This window comes from Dermacentor silvarum, unplaced genomic scaffold, assembly GCF_013339745.2.
Source record: "Dermacentor silvarum isolate Dsil-2018 unplaced genomic scaffold, BIME_Dsil_1.4 Seq471, whole genome shotgun sequence".
NCBI lineage: Eukaryota > Metazoa > Arthropoda > Arachnida > Ixodida > Ixodidae > Dermacentor > Dermacentor silvarum.
In genome coordinates, this window is record NW_023606288.1 from 31,630 (window position 1) to 48,188 (window position 16,559).

Below are 16,559 nucleotides of genomic sequence, written 5' to 3' on the forward strand. Positions count from 1 at the left end.
GCCTTTGAGATTAATAACACAGCAACATATCTGAAGAATGAAGCGCTGAAGCGCATGTAGTGGTGGAAACCAATATGGGACTGAAAGCAAGGGGCGGACGCACTAGTTCTCACACAAAAACAGTGCTGCAATCCCATTTCTGTGTCATCTTGTGTGCTGTTTATCTGTATGCAACACTTTTCGTCGGCAATTATGCACCAACATAGTCATTAAGATGTTAGCTTCGTGACCTTTCCTACTTTTGAAAGTTTCTCATTCTCAGTAACATTTGTTTGCATTACTGTGTCTTGCGAGTAAGCATGCTCTTGTCTTACAATGCTTTAACAGTAGCCAGAAAATTGAAGTGTTCCAAAGGCCAAAATAGAAGCATTATTCTGTTTTGCTGTGCATGGTCAACTGGGCTATATAAACCAGTTTGAATAGAAATACGCTACTTGGTCTGTTAATTTCTTGAACAAATAGACATGCATGTACTTCATAGCAAAAACAGTGCTCACCTATATCCAGGAAAACATCTCGTAGTTGCCTGATGGAAATGTGCTCCTTATTTTTCTTAGCACACAACCAGGCAGTGGTTGACGATTTCCTTTTCCCAGCCGACTCCACACCCACCAAACAAACAGTCTGTAGGCTGTATACCTGAGAGCTCTGAAGCAGTGTGAAGAAAAGCGCCACATATTAAGTACAAATGCAGTGCTCATGCAGCCCCTCTTCTTATTTAGCGTGGCAATAACTGGCCTTGGTGGTGATCGCCTGCAAACTGTGGCTCCACCTTTATGCTTTTTAAATTCATTTGTTAAATGAATTCCTTGCCTGCTACGATGTCATTGGAATTTGGAATTCAGGATGAGGCAGGAACGGCACACGTGCATTGGGAACACAGTGCAGTTAAAATTCTGTATATGCAAAAAAAATACAGGAGGCCGGAGGTAACTCTGACATGCACACATACACACATGTAGGTGAAAACACGATACTTTAATTCGCGATAATTCCGTGTTTGAACGATAATGTTGCACACACGCGTGAGTGAGAAGAACGATGACCGGTGAACGTGCTTGCGGTCCCGGGTTGAAAGAGAAGAGGACGACGTTGAGTTGATCAACCAGCTGACCGCTCTTGCGCTCACCTTCGCGACCTACAATAAACGGCCCCCTTCATCCGTAAGGGTGATAAACGGTCTCCTTCGCGCGTAACAGGGTGGTGGAAGTGCTGGGTACGCGCTCACAACAACGGAACCGTCACTGCTGCAGCTTCGTCGAAGCCGTCGACTTGCCGGCCTCCCGCCATCTGCCGTGACCGTCTTCGGCATGCCTGAAGAAGGAGCCGCTCCGAGGGCAGCGCCTAGCAGTCCACTGCAATACTACCGAGTTCCACCCACATTCGGAGGAAAAGCGGGAGAAGATGCCGACGAGTGGCTCGTCCATTACAAACGGGTGAGCAAGTCCAACGGGTGGGATTCAACCGCTCAGCTCACCAATGTGGTGTTCTCCCTGACCGACACCGCACTCGTGTGGTACGAGAACCACGAGGACACGCTTACGACGTGGGAACTTTTTGTTGAAGAGCTCAAGGCGTGTTTTGGGGACTCAGTCGCCAAAAAGAAGCGTGCTGAGCAGACACTGTCACAACGGGCACAACTACCAGGTGAGACATGCACCACGTACATTGAAGAAGTTTTAAAGCTGTGCAAGGTGGTCAGTGCCCGCATGTCCGAAGAAGATAAAGTAGGACATTTGCTGAAGGGAGTGGCTGAGGACGTGTACAATTTTCTCATCGGTAAAGAAAGCCTAAGTTCCGTGTCCGACGTCATTCGGCATTGCAGAACCTTTGAAACGCAGAAGATGCGTCGGATTACGCCAAAGTTTGGTCGGTTGGCAAACGTTACGACGGTTGCCAGTGTGGACACGAGCCCTTGCCTCGACCTTCCTTCGACCATCCGACAGATTGTCCGCGAGGAACTTTCCCGCCGCGTAGAGATGTCGCGTCCAACAGCTAACCACCATGACATGTACACGTCGCGTGAGGCTATGACTGCGCCACATTCGGCCCCTTGGCAACCAATGGTTACCGCAGCGGCCGTAGAGTACAGCGCGGCCCCACAGTCTCGGATGACAACACGCTCTCCGACTCCGCGCTATGACCGACGCGCTCAGCACACGCCTTCTCGACGCCCGATGTATCGTCATGACACACGCCATGAACCAGCCCACTACACAAGGGAAAATGACAATGTTCGGTTCATCGACGAACAACCAAGGTTTCGACCTCTCCCGGTATGTTACTCTTGCGGTGTCCCGGGTCATATCTCTCGGTTTTGCAACCAGCGTATGACCACGTGGTATGGCCAGCCCTCAGAGTTTTCACGGCCCTCCGAACGGCCCCATGGTGTCCCGTGGCCAGCACACACATCGTCTGGCGACGAGTATTGGCCGCGCAGCTCCCGGAATCGTTCACCGGTCATCGTTCTTCTCACTCACGCGTGCGTGCAACATTATAAACAAGACGCGCTAGGAGCTGATTATATGCTTATATTGCAGCAGAAACGGCAACTTGGTTGTCCAATTAGCGGGATTGTGCTAATATCTGGGGACATCTAATTACTGTCATGACTTCTAGCCCTTCCACCTCTGCTATCCGTAGAAGTGCGTTCTTGCGTGTGGTTGAGCGCGCGAGTTGCGAGGGTAACCGCGTGCAGCCTGCTGCACGCTGCATCTCAACGAGCGTAAGCTTGGGCGAGTGATAAAGCCACATTTCACGTGGTGCGATATTGCCAGTGCACGCGTGAAGTCACTGCCGTTCTAAATGTGAAAAAAAAAACCACTTACCGCACAATTTTACTAACCGAATAAATATAATTAATTACTCACCTGTTTCTGTCGGCGTGCTCTAGGTACGTCGGATTATAAAAGTGCAGTTGTCGCCTGTTTACCTCAATGAGGTCCCCATCCAAACACAACAAAGGAAACAGGCGATGCTCCGCGATGCAGGCCAGCTCATCGGTGCTAAGCAGGTGCCGAATAGCTGGGATTTCACAGCAGCATATTTGCACATCCCTAAGGATGGTCCGGCATTCGCCGCAAGTGCACCTGTAACAGCGTCACGATGCCATGTGTGATTTTTGAACAGTCGCACAACATTCGCAGCTAACGCTTACCCTTCGTCTCCACGTCGGAGTGGGAAGTGCTGCGTTGGGCCAGCAACTGGCTCCCGTGGTGGCGGATCGAACGCAAACGGTGAATCTGTGCTGTACAATTCCCCAGATTCACAGCTGTCGCTGTTTGACAGATCCGAGGAGCTGGTGCAGCTCATACTGTCATTTGAGGACATGGTACCAATGATGCGGCGTGGTCGCGAATCAACTGAGCGTCTGCTCTTCAGCGGTTTCAATCTCCGCGCTGACGAGACCGGCATGCATTGCGCGCCTTCCCCGCTGTGATCCATTCATGACATCACACGAAGTTGTAGGCTCGGCTGCCTGGTCGAGTTTCGGTTTCGGTCTCACACTTTTTTGCTTATTTAAAATTATTTTCGAATTTGCGGAGCAATTCTACTATCACACGCGTGACAGGGGTGCCTCAGGAACCTAAAAATGCCATTATCTTGACATGGTCAAAAAATCGCCGGAGTTGACCTTTAAGCAACGAGACAGTAGACCACGTGGCTGTCACTCACCCTACAGTACAGAGGACAAGTTTCTGAGTATAGTCAACAAGTCGTTGCCATCAGAGAAGCGCCAAGCCTTGGTCCACGTCCTGGCCAAGCATGCCGCAGTCTTTGATTTTGAGCAGAGCGAGGAACAATTTAATGTGCCAGAATCACGTACTCGTCACGTGATTGACACGGGATTCGCTCATCCTATCCAGCAGAAACCATACAGTGTCTCACCTGCAGAGCGCAATATCATCGCTCAACAGGTGGAAGAAATGCTAAAGAGGAAGGTCAGCTGTGATCCTTGTAAGGAAGAAAGACGGTTCTTGGAGATTCTGTGTGGATTACCGACGTCTCAACTCTTATCACCAAAAAGGATGTATAAACACTTCCCAGGATCGATGACGTAATTGACAGCTTGCATATGGCAGAAAAGGTTTGGAAAAACAAATGGCAGAAACCACAGCTCGACTGCCATGCACAATCATGAGTGGCCTGAACAAGGAGATGACCGTTGCTGCAGCATTTTTCGGGGGTAGTGATTACTCAAACGAAAAAAATTTATTTCTGAAAGCCAATGTTGGCAATGTGAACATTGTGCAAGGAAATACAGTATATCCTCTGTTATGGCGACCTTTTCAATATACAAGTCAAATGGAGCGCAACTTCTTAGTGAAGGGTTTGTTTATACTTATGTCACAAAATCAGAGGTAGTTGTCACAAATACCTGACACACGCCGGTGAGCCTGTACCAGTGGCTGCAAGCCACACAATGACCATGCCAGGGTGTGCATCACATAACTCATTCTTTCCTCTTTCACTCAGTGCTTCTCCGCATTCCACATGAGACAATAAGCTTGGTCTCCTGCTGTTGTCAACCTCTAAACTCAAGGTGCAAACCCACTATGGAAGATTGGCTGTCACTTGACAGGGCGATCATAATGCGGCTTAGATCCGTGATACCAACACATCCGTGATACCCAACCCTTCCCTCCCCATTCTCGTGACACCCACAGATGACTTGCAAGCCAACCCTGTGTCAAAAAATTTGGTGCACATTTCGAACTTGTCACTATAAAAGATGTTATAATTCATTATTTGTTGCATGTTAAAGGAATTCAGGCATCATACCATGATTTAGGAGTCAGCTGCTCATTATCAAACCGAGCAGACAAAGTGCGGCAGTGTTCTCTCACTTCTCTTTTAAGAAAAGGGTTTATTCAAATGAGATTAGTTTGCCTGTGTATCAGGGGTACTTCAATGCCAGAACAGGAAATGGCCAACACCCGTTGGTCCTAAGTTGTAATTTATTGCCCATGGCATGAGCAAGGTTGCAGCCACTTGCTGCGCAGCTGAGGGCTGTAAGAATCTGGATAGGCCGTCACTAGAAACAATCTAACGCAAGATCTGTAATTGGAAGTGACTGGGAGGGGACATTGTTGGGACACTTGGGACATAAAATAGGCTGATTGTATTCGTATTGCATCTGCGCAATGATGCTTAGTCTTTCACTTGGTTTAATCCCACTGAAGCGTGACACATTTCATAATACTCTGCATGCAGGCATGCCCAGTGCCATTCGATAAGAAAGAGTACGGAAACAAACTGCAAATAGCTAACTTGAGACCAGTTGAAAGTGTCAGTGAAACCACTGCTTGGCTGCTCCTAAGGGTGGTGAAAATGTGAAGTCCTCAATATTATTTTTTACAGCTGCAGCACCACCACCTACCACCACCTGTAGTGTTGGCAGCTGTGCCAGCCACCTCCAGTGAGACTATCATGCCAAATTATTCTTTCACCGAGGATGGACAGGTAAGATGATCTCGGGTGCATAAAAACGACTGTAGGTGCATAAACTATCATAACATTGACTCTCTGATGCCTTCTGCAGCTGTCTTGGCCTGAGTTTTAGTGTAATCAACCAAAAAAATCAGTGATATATTCTGCAGGTGCAAAATATGTTGACTACCACTTCTTGCAAAAAAGGAGTACAGCAGCCGTCACAGTCTGCACTTGAACTGACATTGGCATGGCAAGTGCCCAAAAATATCCTGGCACCTGTGGTAAGGGAGTGGTGATAAAGCTCCCTTTACTTAAAGCTCATGATGTTCTCGTAAGAAGTAATGTTATTTGGCTTGTCACTTGACAAGTAGCACGCGAAAAGGAGTAGCTTTCATAGTACTTTGCATAAATTTGTTTTTTCAACAGCTTTCAGTTGTGCACTCTCAGCAGGTCATTTTGTCATTGGGATGGGTTACTCAATTGCTGTTTGCTATAACAATTTTTCAATTGTGTGTCTGCAGGTTCATTTGGCCAACAGCATCTTTATACCGAAGGCCAGGTATCATGACCTGATGGGTATTCAAAAAGACTCCACTTTGTAATCCAATAGATCAGAGACGGCTATCTGGTCGACAGAAGCACTGGCACAGCAAAGCTTCACTGGAACATTGTCAAAATTATTAAAGGCAGAAGGGGACCAGAAGCCCATTTCGATTTCTTCCCGCAGTAGAACTTAAATATTCAAATGCAATCGGTGCACGGGGGTGCACGAAATGCGTGACTCTCACAGCAGACAAGCGTTTCATTTGCGACAGCCACCACGAGTTAGCAACTAAACGCTACCGCCAAAACCTTAACGAACAAGAGTCCTCGCAAAGTACTTCTTAAGACTTCGTTTTTATAAAAAGTTTTGACAAGCAGTGTTGGAAGTCATAAACTTGTTTGTAGCATATCGTTTTTTTTAAAATAAACCGGAACTTCCTGTGCTGGGCTTTTTAGGAGACGGAGTGATGCATCTGCCACCTCACCCTATGCTGACCAAAGAGAAAAGCAATGAATTCCGAAGGCTCCACAGCAACACCTTATGGATCGATTGGATCCACCCGACGCTTCACACCTTCAACTAACTGCCCGATCTGCGGCGTGCCAGACACCCTGGCACGTGATATTACTCGAGTGCCTGTGGTGCCACGAAGACGCCGATACCAAGCCTGCAACAACCAAAGATCTCAACATAGACGACCAACGACGCCTTGTCGACAGAGCCCAGGAGGCAATCGCGGACACAGGATTCCTAGAATGAGGGACCCTCCCACTTAGGGTGCTTCCTCGTCCCGCCGCATCGCCTAGCTACGCAGGCTGCGGCGCGGATTCTCGACACAAGGTGTCAAATATTCCTGCTCTTATCACTCTAAATAGGAAGGGATGGAACGGTCGCTCATTTGGAACACCTTTATGGGCAACGCTTCTGGCTTGGAGGTCCAGAATGCAGCAGTAGAGGATGTATCTGTACTCGCTAGAGGACTTCAGAACAAAGCCCAGTGTGTCGAGCTTGCAGCTACTTCTACACTGCACCGAGAGCCTGAAGAGGACCAGCCGCCTTCCCAAGCAGCTTCCAACACTGAATGAACTGCTGCTGTACTACATAGGGGCTGAACTGACCAAAATTGGGCCTGGAAGAATTGCTGTCCGCTACTACACAACCATCAACTTTAGTAATTGCATCAGGAGAGAACACCACATAATGGAAGCGTCGTTAGGAGATCGCTGTCTCACATCACACGATTGCCGATCTTATGGAACAGCTTAACATTTACTGGGATCGACTCAGCATGCAACGAAGAACAAAGGTTTGGGCTTGCAACTCGCCTCACCCTGGCAGTAATTCGCTCATAAAGCAGGACCTGAAAAGGCAAAAGCTGCAGGATTTTCAGGAACGCAAAATTAAGGAGCTGCTTGCCATGGCGTCGAAAGCTTTGCGTGTCACTAGAGGTGCTTTGTAAGATGGAATGGCTAGGGGAAATGGAGGAACAACTTAAGATGTACAAAGACCCCTACAGGGACAATATTATCATCTCTGCCAATGTCTTTACCAGTAAAGTCGAGCGCCTTGCAGTTAGTTGTATGGGCCACGATTCTGGAGCTTGAACAACAAATGACTCTTCTGGTTTAAACAGAGGCGAGCGGCTAATGCTGGAAACGTGAGGAAGTCGCAAGCCAAGCCAAGTGCGGCACTGCCCAGGCTGGAGAAGGAACCCTTACAGAAATGAGTTTGGACATCTATAGAGTGTCTATAGACTACTTATAGACGGCTGACTTTCTATAGATTCATTCTTTTTGTCTAGTCCCATTCTATAGTCGGACTATAGAAAAAGTTGATAAGATGTTGGTCTCTATTTGTCTACTTGCACTCTATAGACTACCCATAGACAAAAGTTGATGCAGTCTCTTCTATTCTTGTTCATTCTTTGTCTATAGATGTTCTATAGATGAGAGTCGATAAGGTGTTGATCAGTTTTATCTACTCCCAGCTTATAGATTGTCTATAGACAAAAGCTAAAAACGTGTATATTTCTTTTGTCTATTCCCCACCTGTAAATTTCCTCTTGACGAAAGTCATTAAATTGTATTTTTGTCTATATTATTCTATACGCCATCTGTATGCAAAAGTTTTTTGGTTTGCTATTTCTTTAGCCAACTGCCAGTTTATGAAATGTCTACAGAGAAAAGCAATAAAGGTCACCATTGCATCTTTGTCATTGAATTACGCAGTCCTTAAGTATTATTTTACCAGATAATAACAGTCTGCTCGCCGAGTTTTCATACAGGATTGTACTGGTTTTCAACATGTCACCTATGGAGTACCCTAGCTAGTCTTGAATGCATCCTTGAAAGCGATTTTTACTTTCGAACCACACGAAGGCGGAATATATACTTCTATGCGATTGGAATTATTTTTTAATCCTATGTCACCCCAGATAAAGGCTATAGGGTGGGACGTCACTGTCATGTTAACTCGAGCGAACAGCCCGTATACAGATTGGGGTAAGGTGTGAGATAACCTAAAAGACAGCCGATATTGTAAAAGTCTTATTGCTTCAGGTTTACTTACCGTCTATAGAATGACTATAGACGGTTTCAGTGTTTACAAACAAACCTCGCTTGCCGCTGATTGGTTGCCCCATCGAAACTTCCGGCAGGAGAGCAGGAAGGACTTCCGGCTATGTTCGAAGGCATGCACGACGTGAGGCCGGCATGTGTATGATTGCACTGCTTGGTGGAATCTGTGATGCGATTCTACATCGAATCTGCGATTCTACATCTTGAATATTGTTGAGATGACGAGCGACTACTTTAGGCGCTTAGCACCGAAGCAAAACATCGGTATCGCCAAAAGCGTTTAGAGGCGGCAAGCTGCCCGACCAGCTGGACGACGATGTCGTGCGATTTTTGTTTTCGTCGGGCTCCAAACACCTTCCCTCAGTTACAACACCGGACATTTTTTTTCCATCTCGTGGAGGGTGTGTGTTTTTACACAAGAGAACAGTTTAAGAACTACAGGGTAACCGATGCATACAATGCGTTTGTGAGCGGAAAAGTTAAGCAACTTGTCTCATTCAAAGCCGGCAAACGTGGAGAAGGCATCGTCGTCATTACGGCGACCGTAGAGGCCAGCCAAACACTTTCCAAAACATATCGCCCTTGGTGCATCGTTAACGACGACGGCACCGTTGTCAGTGCTCACTGCACCTGCATGGCTGGGTAAGTGCATCGTCCACAACATATCGTAACTGCTTGCGTTTTGGCTGAAGGGTGAACAGACTTATCTAAAGCGCTCGTGCGGTCCTATGCGAAGTAAATAAATACAAAAATTGGAGGACGCTTAAGGCTTCGCCTTTAAGAGTGGAACGCGATAGTTTTTTTCGCGCGCATTTTTCTTTGAGTAGGCTTCACTGCAATACAGAATGTGGGAAAGCCAGCTTACAAAGACCATGCTTACGCCGATCCCCTTAGAAAAAAAAATTGTGGGGTTTTACGTGCCAAAACCACGATATGATTATGAGGCACGCCGTAGTGGGGGACTCCGGAAATTTGGACAACCTGGGGTTCTTTAACGTGCACCTAAATCTAAGTACACGGGGTGTTTTCGCATTTAGCCCCCCATCGAAATGCGGCCGCCGTGGCCAGGATTCGATCCCGCGACCTCGTGCTCAGCAGCCCAACACCATAGCCACATAGCAACCACGGCGGGTGCCGATCCCCTTAGAGCAGGCTGCACTTTTAAACAGAAATGCATTACTGGGGAGACGTTTTTCCGGGGGCAATATAAGTCGTCTTATATTCAAATGTTAAGGCCCTAGGACGTCTTTTTAATTATTAATTATTTGCTACTGCCCCGACGCGCGCGCGTGTCCAAAAAACAGTAGGCAGGCTAAGTCCCAGTTTGACCTGCCGAGCATGCAAGTGCCATCTGGATACCATTTTGGCAAGTAACCTACCCGAGCGCGCCGAACCCGGGCGAAGAAGCCCTGCCCTTAACAGAGCATATGCGCTAATATTTCATTTTATTTCTACCGCAGCACAGCGCGCCAGCGCTCTAGACTAGTCTTCTCACGTCTAATCGCATGCTAGTTAGTGTAGGGACTGGAGCAGTCTTGCTGTTTCATAGATTTGGCTTGCAATTTCGTCAACGCGTTCATGTTAGGGATATGAACCACGAGTGTCATTGCAAGTCGACATTCTGCTGTGAAGTAGTGTTGACATTCATTCTTTATTCGGAACACTGAATGTCACGCACAAGAAAGACGGGGTGCTGTGTGTTTCATTACTTGTCCGTGTCTGCTCTATTCCAAAGTTGTTGAATCAACTTGCCTAAGCTTCCACCTCGATTGCATTTATTCTTTGCATACATATGTTGCATGTCCCCCCCTCCACCGATTTTTCGTGGTACTTACGAACTTATTACTGCACTCTTGTGAATTTCAGCCTCGGAGAATGCTGCACTCATGTGGCTGCTTTGCTGTTCAGTGTGGAAGCACATGTAAAGTATGGGTTGCATAATCCATCACCAACTGAAGTTGCGTGCAAGTGGAACGCAGTGTCACGGAAGAGCACAGTGAGTCCTAATGGTTTCAGTCTATTTCTGCAATTCTGTCGTGCCATGCCAGTCTTCTTAATAACAATAAGAGTTGACTGCTAAACTGAATGCAGGCAGCACCAGTCAGTGACATAATATTTTTCAAGCCAAAGACTGGTCAGCCAGTGCCCCAACCTGTGCCAAGAACCCAAGCGGCCGTACCAACCTGGACCGATGAACAAGTGCACAACTTCTTGCAGCAAGTCAAGGTAAAAAAAATTTTCCACAAGTAGGTAGTACATGTAGCTTGTATGTGGATACCTGTGTAATGCTGCTGGACGAGGTTGCAAGCAATATCTTGATGGAACAAGTGAATATAAATCATTTGTAGTTTTTTAGCTTCTTGACCCATCTGTACAGCAGTACACTACATCTTTTCAATAAATTGGTTGTGAATAGCACTTGCATGTTCACTTCGCCTCTTGTAGTGTGCTGTGGCCAGAATAAATACATACCAGATGACATTTACTTTAGGGCAGTGATTGAAAAAAAAGGAAAAATAATGTTTGCATCGCAGTGCACCCAGCTTGCACATGCTGTCGTGAAGTTGCATTAATATTTATACTAATACTGCTTGTGTGCTGACAGGTGCTGGCCCCAAAAACACTACTGCTGACTTCAATAACAGACAGTGAAGGAACAGATTCTTCACCTGAAGCAGCTGCCCAAGAAGAACAGTTGGACAACGAACAACAGTTGGACAACGAACAACAGTTGGACAACGAACAACAGTTGGACAACGAACAACAGTTGGACAAGGATCAGTCATCGCCACAGCTTCCACTCCGTTGTATATACGAGGGCATGAGTACAGAAACAGCTAAAACAGTAGAGCTAGCAGAGGCATGTTGCACTGAAATTGAGAAGTCAACGCGTGGGCAATCGAAATCATTAAGGTGGGAATCAGAACGAAAAGGCAGAATAACAGCATCAGTCATGCATCGGGTGGCAGCATGCCGAAGTGGAGCAGATGGCCTTGTGGCCGAAATTATGGGCTACATAAAGCCACCCAATGTTTTTAACCTTCGCTGGGGCTCTCAAATGGAGCTAAAAGCCAAAGAAGCATTCATGACTCAAGAGTCAGGGGCACATCAAGGTTTTCAGTTGCACGACTGTGGTTTGTATGTCATGGGGAAGCAGCCTTATCTTGCTGCGTCTCCCGATGCCATTGTGTCATGCGAATGTTGTGACAAGGCTGTACTGGAGGTGAAGTGCCCTGCCTCATTGAAAGGACAATCCCTTAGTACTGCTACAAAACAGCTGCCATATATGAATTAAAGTATGCAGCTAAGAAGAGACCACGCCTACTACACTCAAGTACAGTCTCAAATGGCAGCAACACAGCTCTCTCGTGCATACTTTGTTGTGTTCACAGGTTGTACACTAACCACTGAAGTTATTTATTTCGATGAAACTTCTGGGCTACTATAAGGCCGAAAGCAGAAGATTTTTTCTTTAACCACATTTTTCCTGAACTGCAAACAATGAGCATCCTCAAACAATTTCAACATGCTACAAGGACATGCATTTGCCAAGGTGCCAAGTCTGGCCGTGTTGTTAGCTGTTCAGAGTGTAGAGCCACATTTCATCTTAAGTGTGTGAAACTAAAACGCACTCCAGCATCGTGGGTTTGCACGAAATGCCAAACCGACAGCCAGTCTTCTGATGAGTGAATAGAAGCACTCTTTAATTCACAGCTTTTCTGGTGCTATGTTTGCCTGATGTGTACAATGAGTGCAGTAAAATTCCTGCAATATAATGAAAGTCATGTTTAAAAATGCAAAATAGTTGAACGAGGTACCCTGCCATGTTGACAACTGTGATTTGAAAGTGACACAAAAGCAGCACAAATATAGCCAACGAAGTAGTGGAACGAAATATCGTTTACCGTGGCATGTGGGTACATGTTGATTAAACTCACTGGCATAGTCATGTCACTTTGCAGTGCTTATGCACGCCAAAAATGGTCCATCACACAAAGCCAGCTGCTCGGGCTGCATAAACAGTGCAAAACCAGGACAAGGCAAGAAAGAGCACACTGCAACACGGATGCCGTATTGCTGTATGTCCATTCTTTCTCTGTACTGGTTTCAGGCTGTTCATATCATATCTACAACCAACTTGCCCAACAAGCTTCAGTCTAGGCGGCTCTCGATAATAGGAGTTTGTAGACTGAGAAGACATGCTGTACACGAATAGCGTAAAATGTAAAAAAAGAAGGAAAGACATTGATGAATCTACACCTTTCTTTTAATATCAAAAATGCTGAAGCATGCCTTCACCTCATGCTTTATGTCTGCAGTAATGATTATTCAGTGCAATGAACACATGTGATAAACGAATGAAGGAAAAGGGACAATATTCAACATGGTTAGCAAAAATGGAAAAGCGTACCAATGCAATACAATTGAAGAACAAAGTGGCAGATGCCCCACCAAGGAGGCCATCCTTAATGGCATGACGTTGCGGTTGATTCGGCTAATCCGTGGTTAATCCTCTTGTACCTGAAAGCCCACTTGGTCACACTGGCATGTGCATGCAGATGAACCACGTCGCGACAGTCGGTCGACACCACTGATTGGAGGGTCCCCTTTGAGTGTCATTCACTGCTTCATTCTTGAGTTGTATGCGACATAGTCTTGGTGTCACTTGGCATGTGATGTAGAAACAGCATGTGCCATAAAAATTTTACTTCTCTCAAATTCCAGTCTCCTACTCACTGAAAGAACAACACACCACAGGTATTTTCTATCACGGTTGCATAACATTCACGTGGAGAATGGAGCAAGTGTTCATGCTGCTTCATGATCCATGGTAATGTCTTTCTCAAGGTTGTTGATGATAGGAGTTTGCAGGTTGACGAGCCCACTGCAGACGACTAGCACCTTGTCGATTGTTGCACAATCCATGTCACTTGATCTTTTAACAAAGCTCACCGGTAGCACACCTTGGAGCGATCTGAAGAGCTTCAGTCGTTGAATAGCTCTTTCAACATGGATGCGAACCCGAGAGAGCTTTCTTGATGTTGTTACCTCTCCTCCTGAAAGCTGTGGTCGTTTTTTTGTCAAGGAGGGCATCAGTATTGTTGCACCTCGAGCAGCAAACATCTCTTCACATCGGAAGCCTCTGTCGACCAGAAAGCAATCCCCTTCCTCAACCATATCTAGCACTCCACTACGCAGTGTGATATCTTTGTCAGATGCCCTTCCACCCCATGCCTTGGACACAAAAGTTACTGAACCTGAAGGTGAAATCACAACAAGTACCTTCACAGTATTGTGGTGCTTGTAATTGGAATAGGTCTGACTCCGAGCTTCCAGAGCAGTTGGGCGCTGAATAAATATTTCTGTGCAGTCAATTATACCTCTTAGGTTGTCAAATAATGTGTCCTCAAAAGCTGGCAGGCGGTGAGATTGTAGTGCTAGTCGGGATGGCCAAATGATGAACTTCTTAAAGTTCGTGGCTAGAACATCAAGCCATGAATGGAAAATGACGCTCACGGAACCTACTGAAATGCCGAATCGGTACGCAAGATCATTGGTGAGCAGCCCCAGACGCAGTCTCATGAGCACCAGAAGCAGCTGCTGCTCTGCATCCAGGCTTGTTGTATTTGATGGTGTCCAAATAGACAACACAAACTGCAGCAGAGCCCTGAACATTGTAGCAGAGACTAGCCCTGTGTAAAACTTCAAAGTTTTATCTGACTGCATCACCACAGTTCGTGTAATTTCTGGAAGGTTGATCACTTCTTCCTTTTCAGCAGGTTCAGAGCTGTGTTCCATATCTCTCAGACGTTGCTTCATCGCCTCATTTTCTTGTAGCAGAACTGCAATGTCCTTTGTGGTGAGTTCTGTTTGTGTTTCACCATCGCACATCTTTGGACTGTCACAGAGGCCATTAGCGTCACTCGTGGATGTTGAAGGGTCGGAACTGGAATCAGCAACATTGTCTGCTCGTTCAAAAGGACGTTTTCTTTGAGCACGCTGAAACCTTGCAATCTTCTGCCCAGAGTTTCCTTGTGCTCTATACGGAAACACTGTAGGGGTGTAGTCCGGGTGATTTGGATCACAAGACGGCTGGCCTGCAAAACAAGCGGAGCATATTAGTGAGGACATGCAATGAATGCAGACTGTTGCCTTCAAGGCACGTAATGGGACTGCCGTAAACTAGAAAAATTTAATGGCACTTGCTTCTTCTTTCTGGGGTTTTACGTGTCCAAACCAGTTCTGATTATGAGGCTCGCCGTAGTGGAGGGTTCCGGAATAATTTTGACCACCTGGGGTTCTTTAACGTGCTACTGCAACGCAAGCACACGGGCGTTTTTGCATTTCACAATGGCGCTTTTATTGCTGCAAGATGGAGGATGAAGTGGTAAGCTGTGCATGTGTACATGCACGTTTTCCTGTGTCATATGCCTTTTTACTGCTTTTCAATATGCATTCACAAATAACTGTCAAAAGTCATTTAGTGCAAGACACCTAGGTTGACTGAAATGGGACTAACTTAAATGCTCAAGAATTTACCACTCTTCTAACAAAATGAAACCTGTAGTGTTGGGCACGAGATTGCAATCCACAATTGGCCTCCGTTTAGAATGTGAAGGCTTTTAGAATGTGGCCGAAACATCCTACATGCATGCACGGAAATCGCTAGCTTTTCTGCGATTCTGCTCTGCGATACCGATACGAATGCTCACATGCCGCCGCGGTGGCTCGGCGGTTACGGTGCCCGGCTGCCGACCCTAAAGACGCCGTTTGGGCGGCCCCGGCCGTCGCATTTAGATCGAGGCGAATTGCTAGAGGTCCGCGTACTGTGCGATGTCAGTGCACGTTAAAGAACCACAGGTGGTTGAAATTATCCGGGGCCCTCCACTGCGGCGTACGTCATAGCCTGAGTCGCTTTGGGACGTAAAACATGATAAACCAATGCGCACAGGTACTACCTATGGTAGTAAAGCTGCAGAAGTGCACTTGTGCCCCAGATACGAAAAAAAAAAAAAAACACGGCGGCAGCATGGAACCCGCTAAACAATAATTTAAACTCATGTTCGTAGCATGGCGTTCCACGCAGAGGCAACAAACTGGACGAGCGGGCAAGCTCGGGGCGAGAGTCGAGCTGCTCTCGCGTGAGTTACACGACATACGGCCAGAAAAATCGCGCAGTAGCACTTTTATTATTCCGCATTATAGCATGCAGTCTACTCCACGTAGTAACGTACCTTGGATGAAGTGAGCAGAGCAAATCTGGGAGCTCTTGGTAGGCTGCCACTTGTCCCGGCGCACCGCTGCTATCCAGGCGTTTCTCCTGTCAGCCTCGACAGGGAACCTAAATGTTCGAACTTTCGAAAGGAGGTTGGTTCCTGAGCGAAGGCTGCACCCTGGCACGACACAACACGAACCCTTCCTTGAACGTTTCACAGGTGATATGTACGATTCGGAATGCATTTTCAAGCCAGCAACAACAACAGCCAGGAAAACACCGTTGAGGATTGAAAGTAACGAAAACAGTCAATGCTCCAGAGAGCTACTCGCCGTCACGCAACACACTTAATGCCACAAGTCGCACTGATATTGATAAACCCCCAAAAATAACACATAATACGCACAGGACGAGCGCGCGAGCCAACAACTACCAGCAAAAACGAGCCAAAGGAACCGCTACCGGAAGTTTCCTAGGGGCGCCGGATGCCGGCGCACAGCGTTGCCAGAGCGCGGTGGTGCTGTATGAAACCGTCTATATGGCTACGCCAAATCCATCGTCCGCGAGCAAAAAACACTCTCCTTCACAAAAAAGTTGTCGCAGTTTCACCTGAAAGGTGAAGCATAATTGCGATAGCAAACTTCTAGAGAGCTATACGGAGTAATGATATTACCTTTATCAGCTGTATAAACTTGGACATGCAGCAGCATCGGCAACACGCAGAACTGTTGTCGACGCCATCGGCGTTTTGCCCGCGTTCGCTCAAAATGCGTGCGGCGTTGGTGACTGT

The 16,559-nt window shown here is 46.7% G+C and overlaps 2 protein-coding genes across 2 annotated transcripts; one reads left to right on the forward strand and one right to left on the reverse strand.

The window, feature by feature from the left end:
• The first annotated feature begins 6,934 nt into the window (after positions 1-6,934).
• LOC119435125 (uncharacterized) lies at positions 6,935-11,964 on the forward strand. The gene is made up of 4 exons (XM_049659708.1): positions 6,935-7,120; positions 10,645-10,779; positions 11,159-11,448; positions 11,946-11,964. The coding sequence occupies exons 1-4, from the start codon at positions 6,935-6,937 to the stop codon at positions 11,962-11,964; spliced, it is 630 nt and encodes a 209-aa protein (XP_049515665.1).
• Positions 11,965-13,257: 1,293 nt separating this feature from the next.
• On the reverse strand, positions 13,258-16,303 carry LOC119435126 (uncharacterized). Its single transcript, XM_037702063.2, has 2 exons — positions 15,789-16,303; positions 13,258-14,651 (listed from the first exon to the last, which is right to left on the reverse strand). The coding sequence occupies exons 1-2, from the start codon at positions 16,012-16,014 to the stop codon at positions 13,363-13,365; spliced, it is 1,515 nt and encodes a 504-aa protein (XP_037557991.1). The 5' UTR covers positions 16,015-16,303; the 3' UTR covers positions 13,258-13,362.
• Positions 16,304-16,559: the final 256 nt, after the last annotated feature.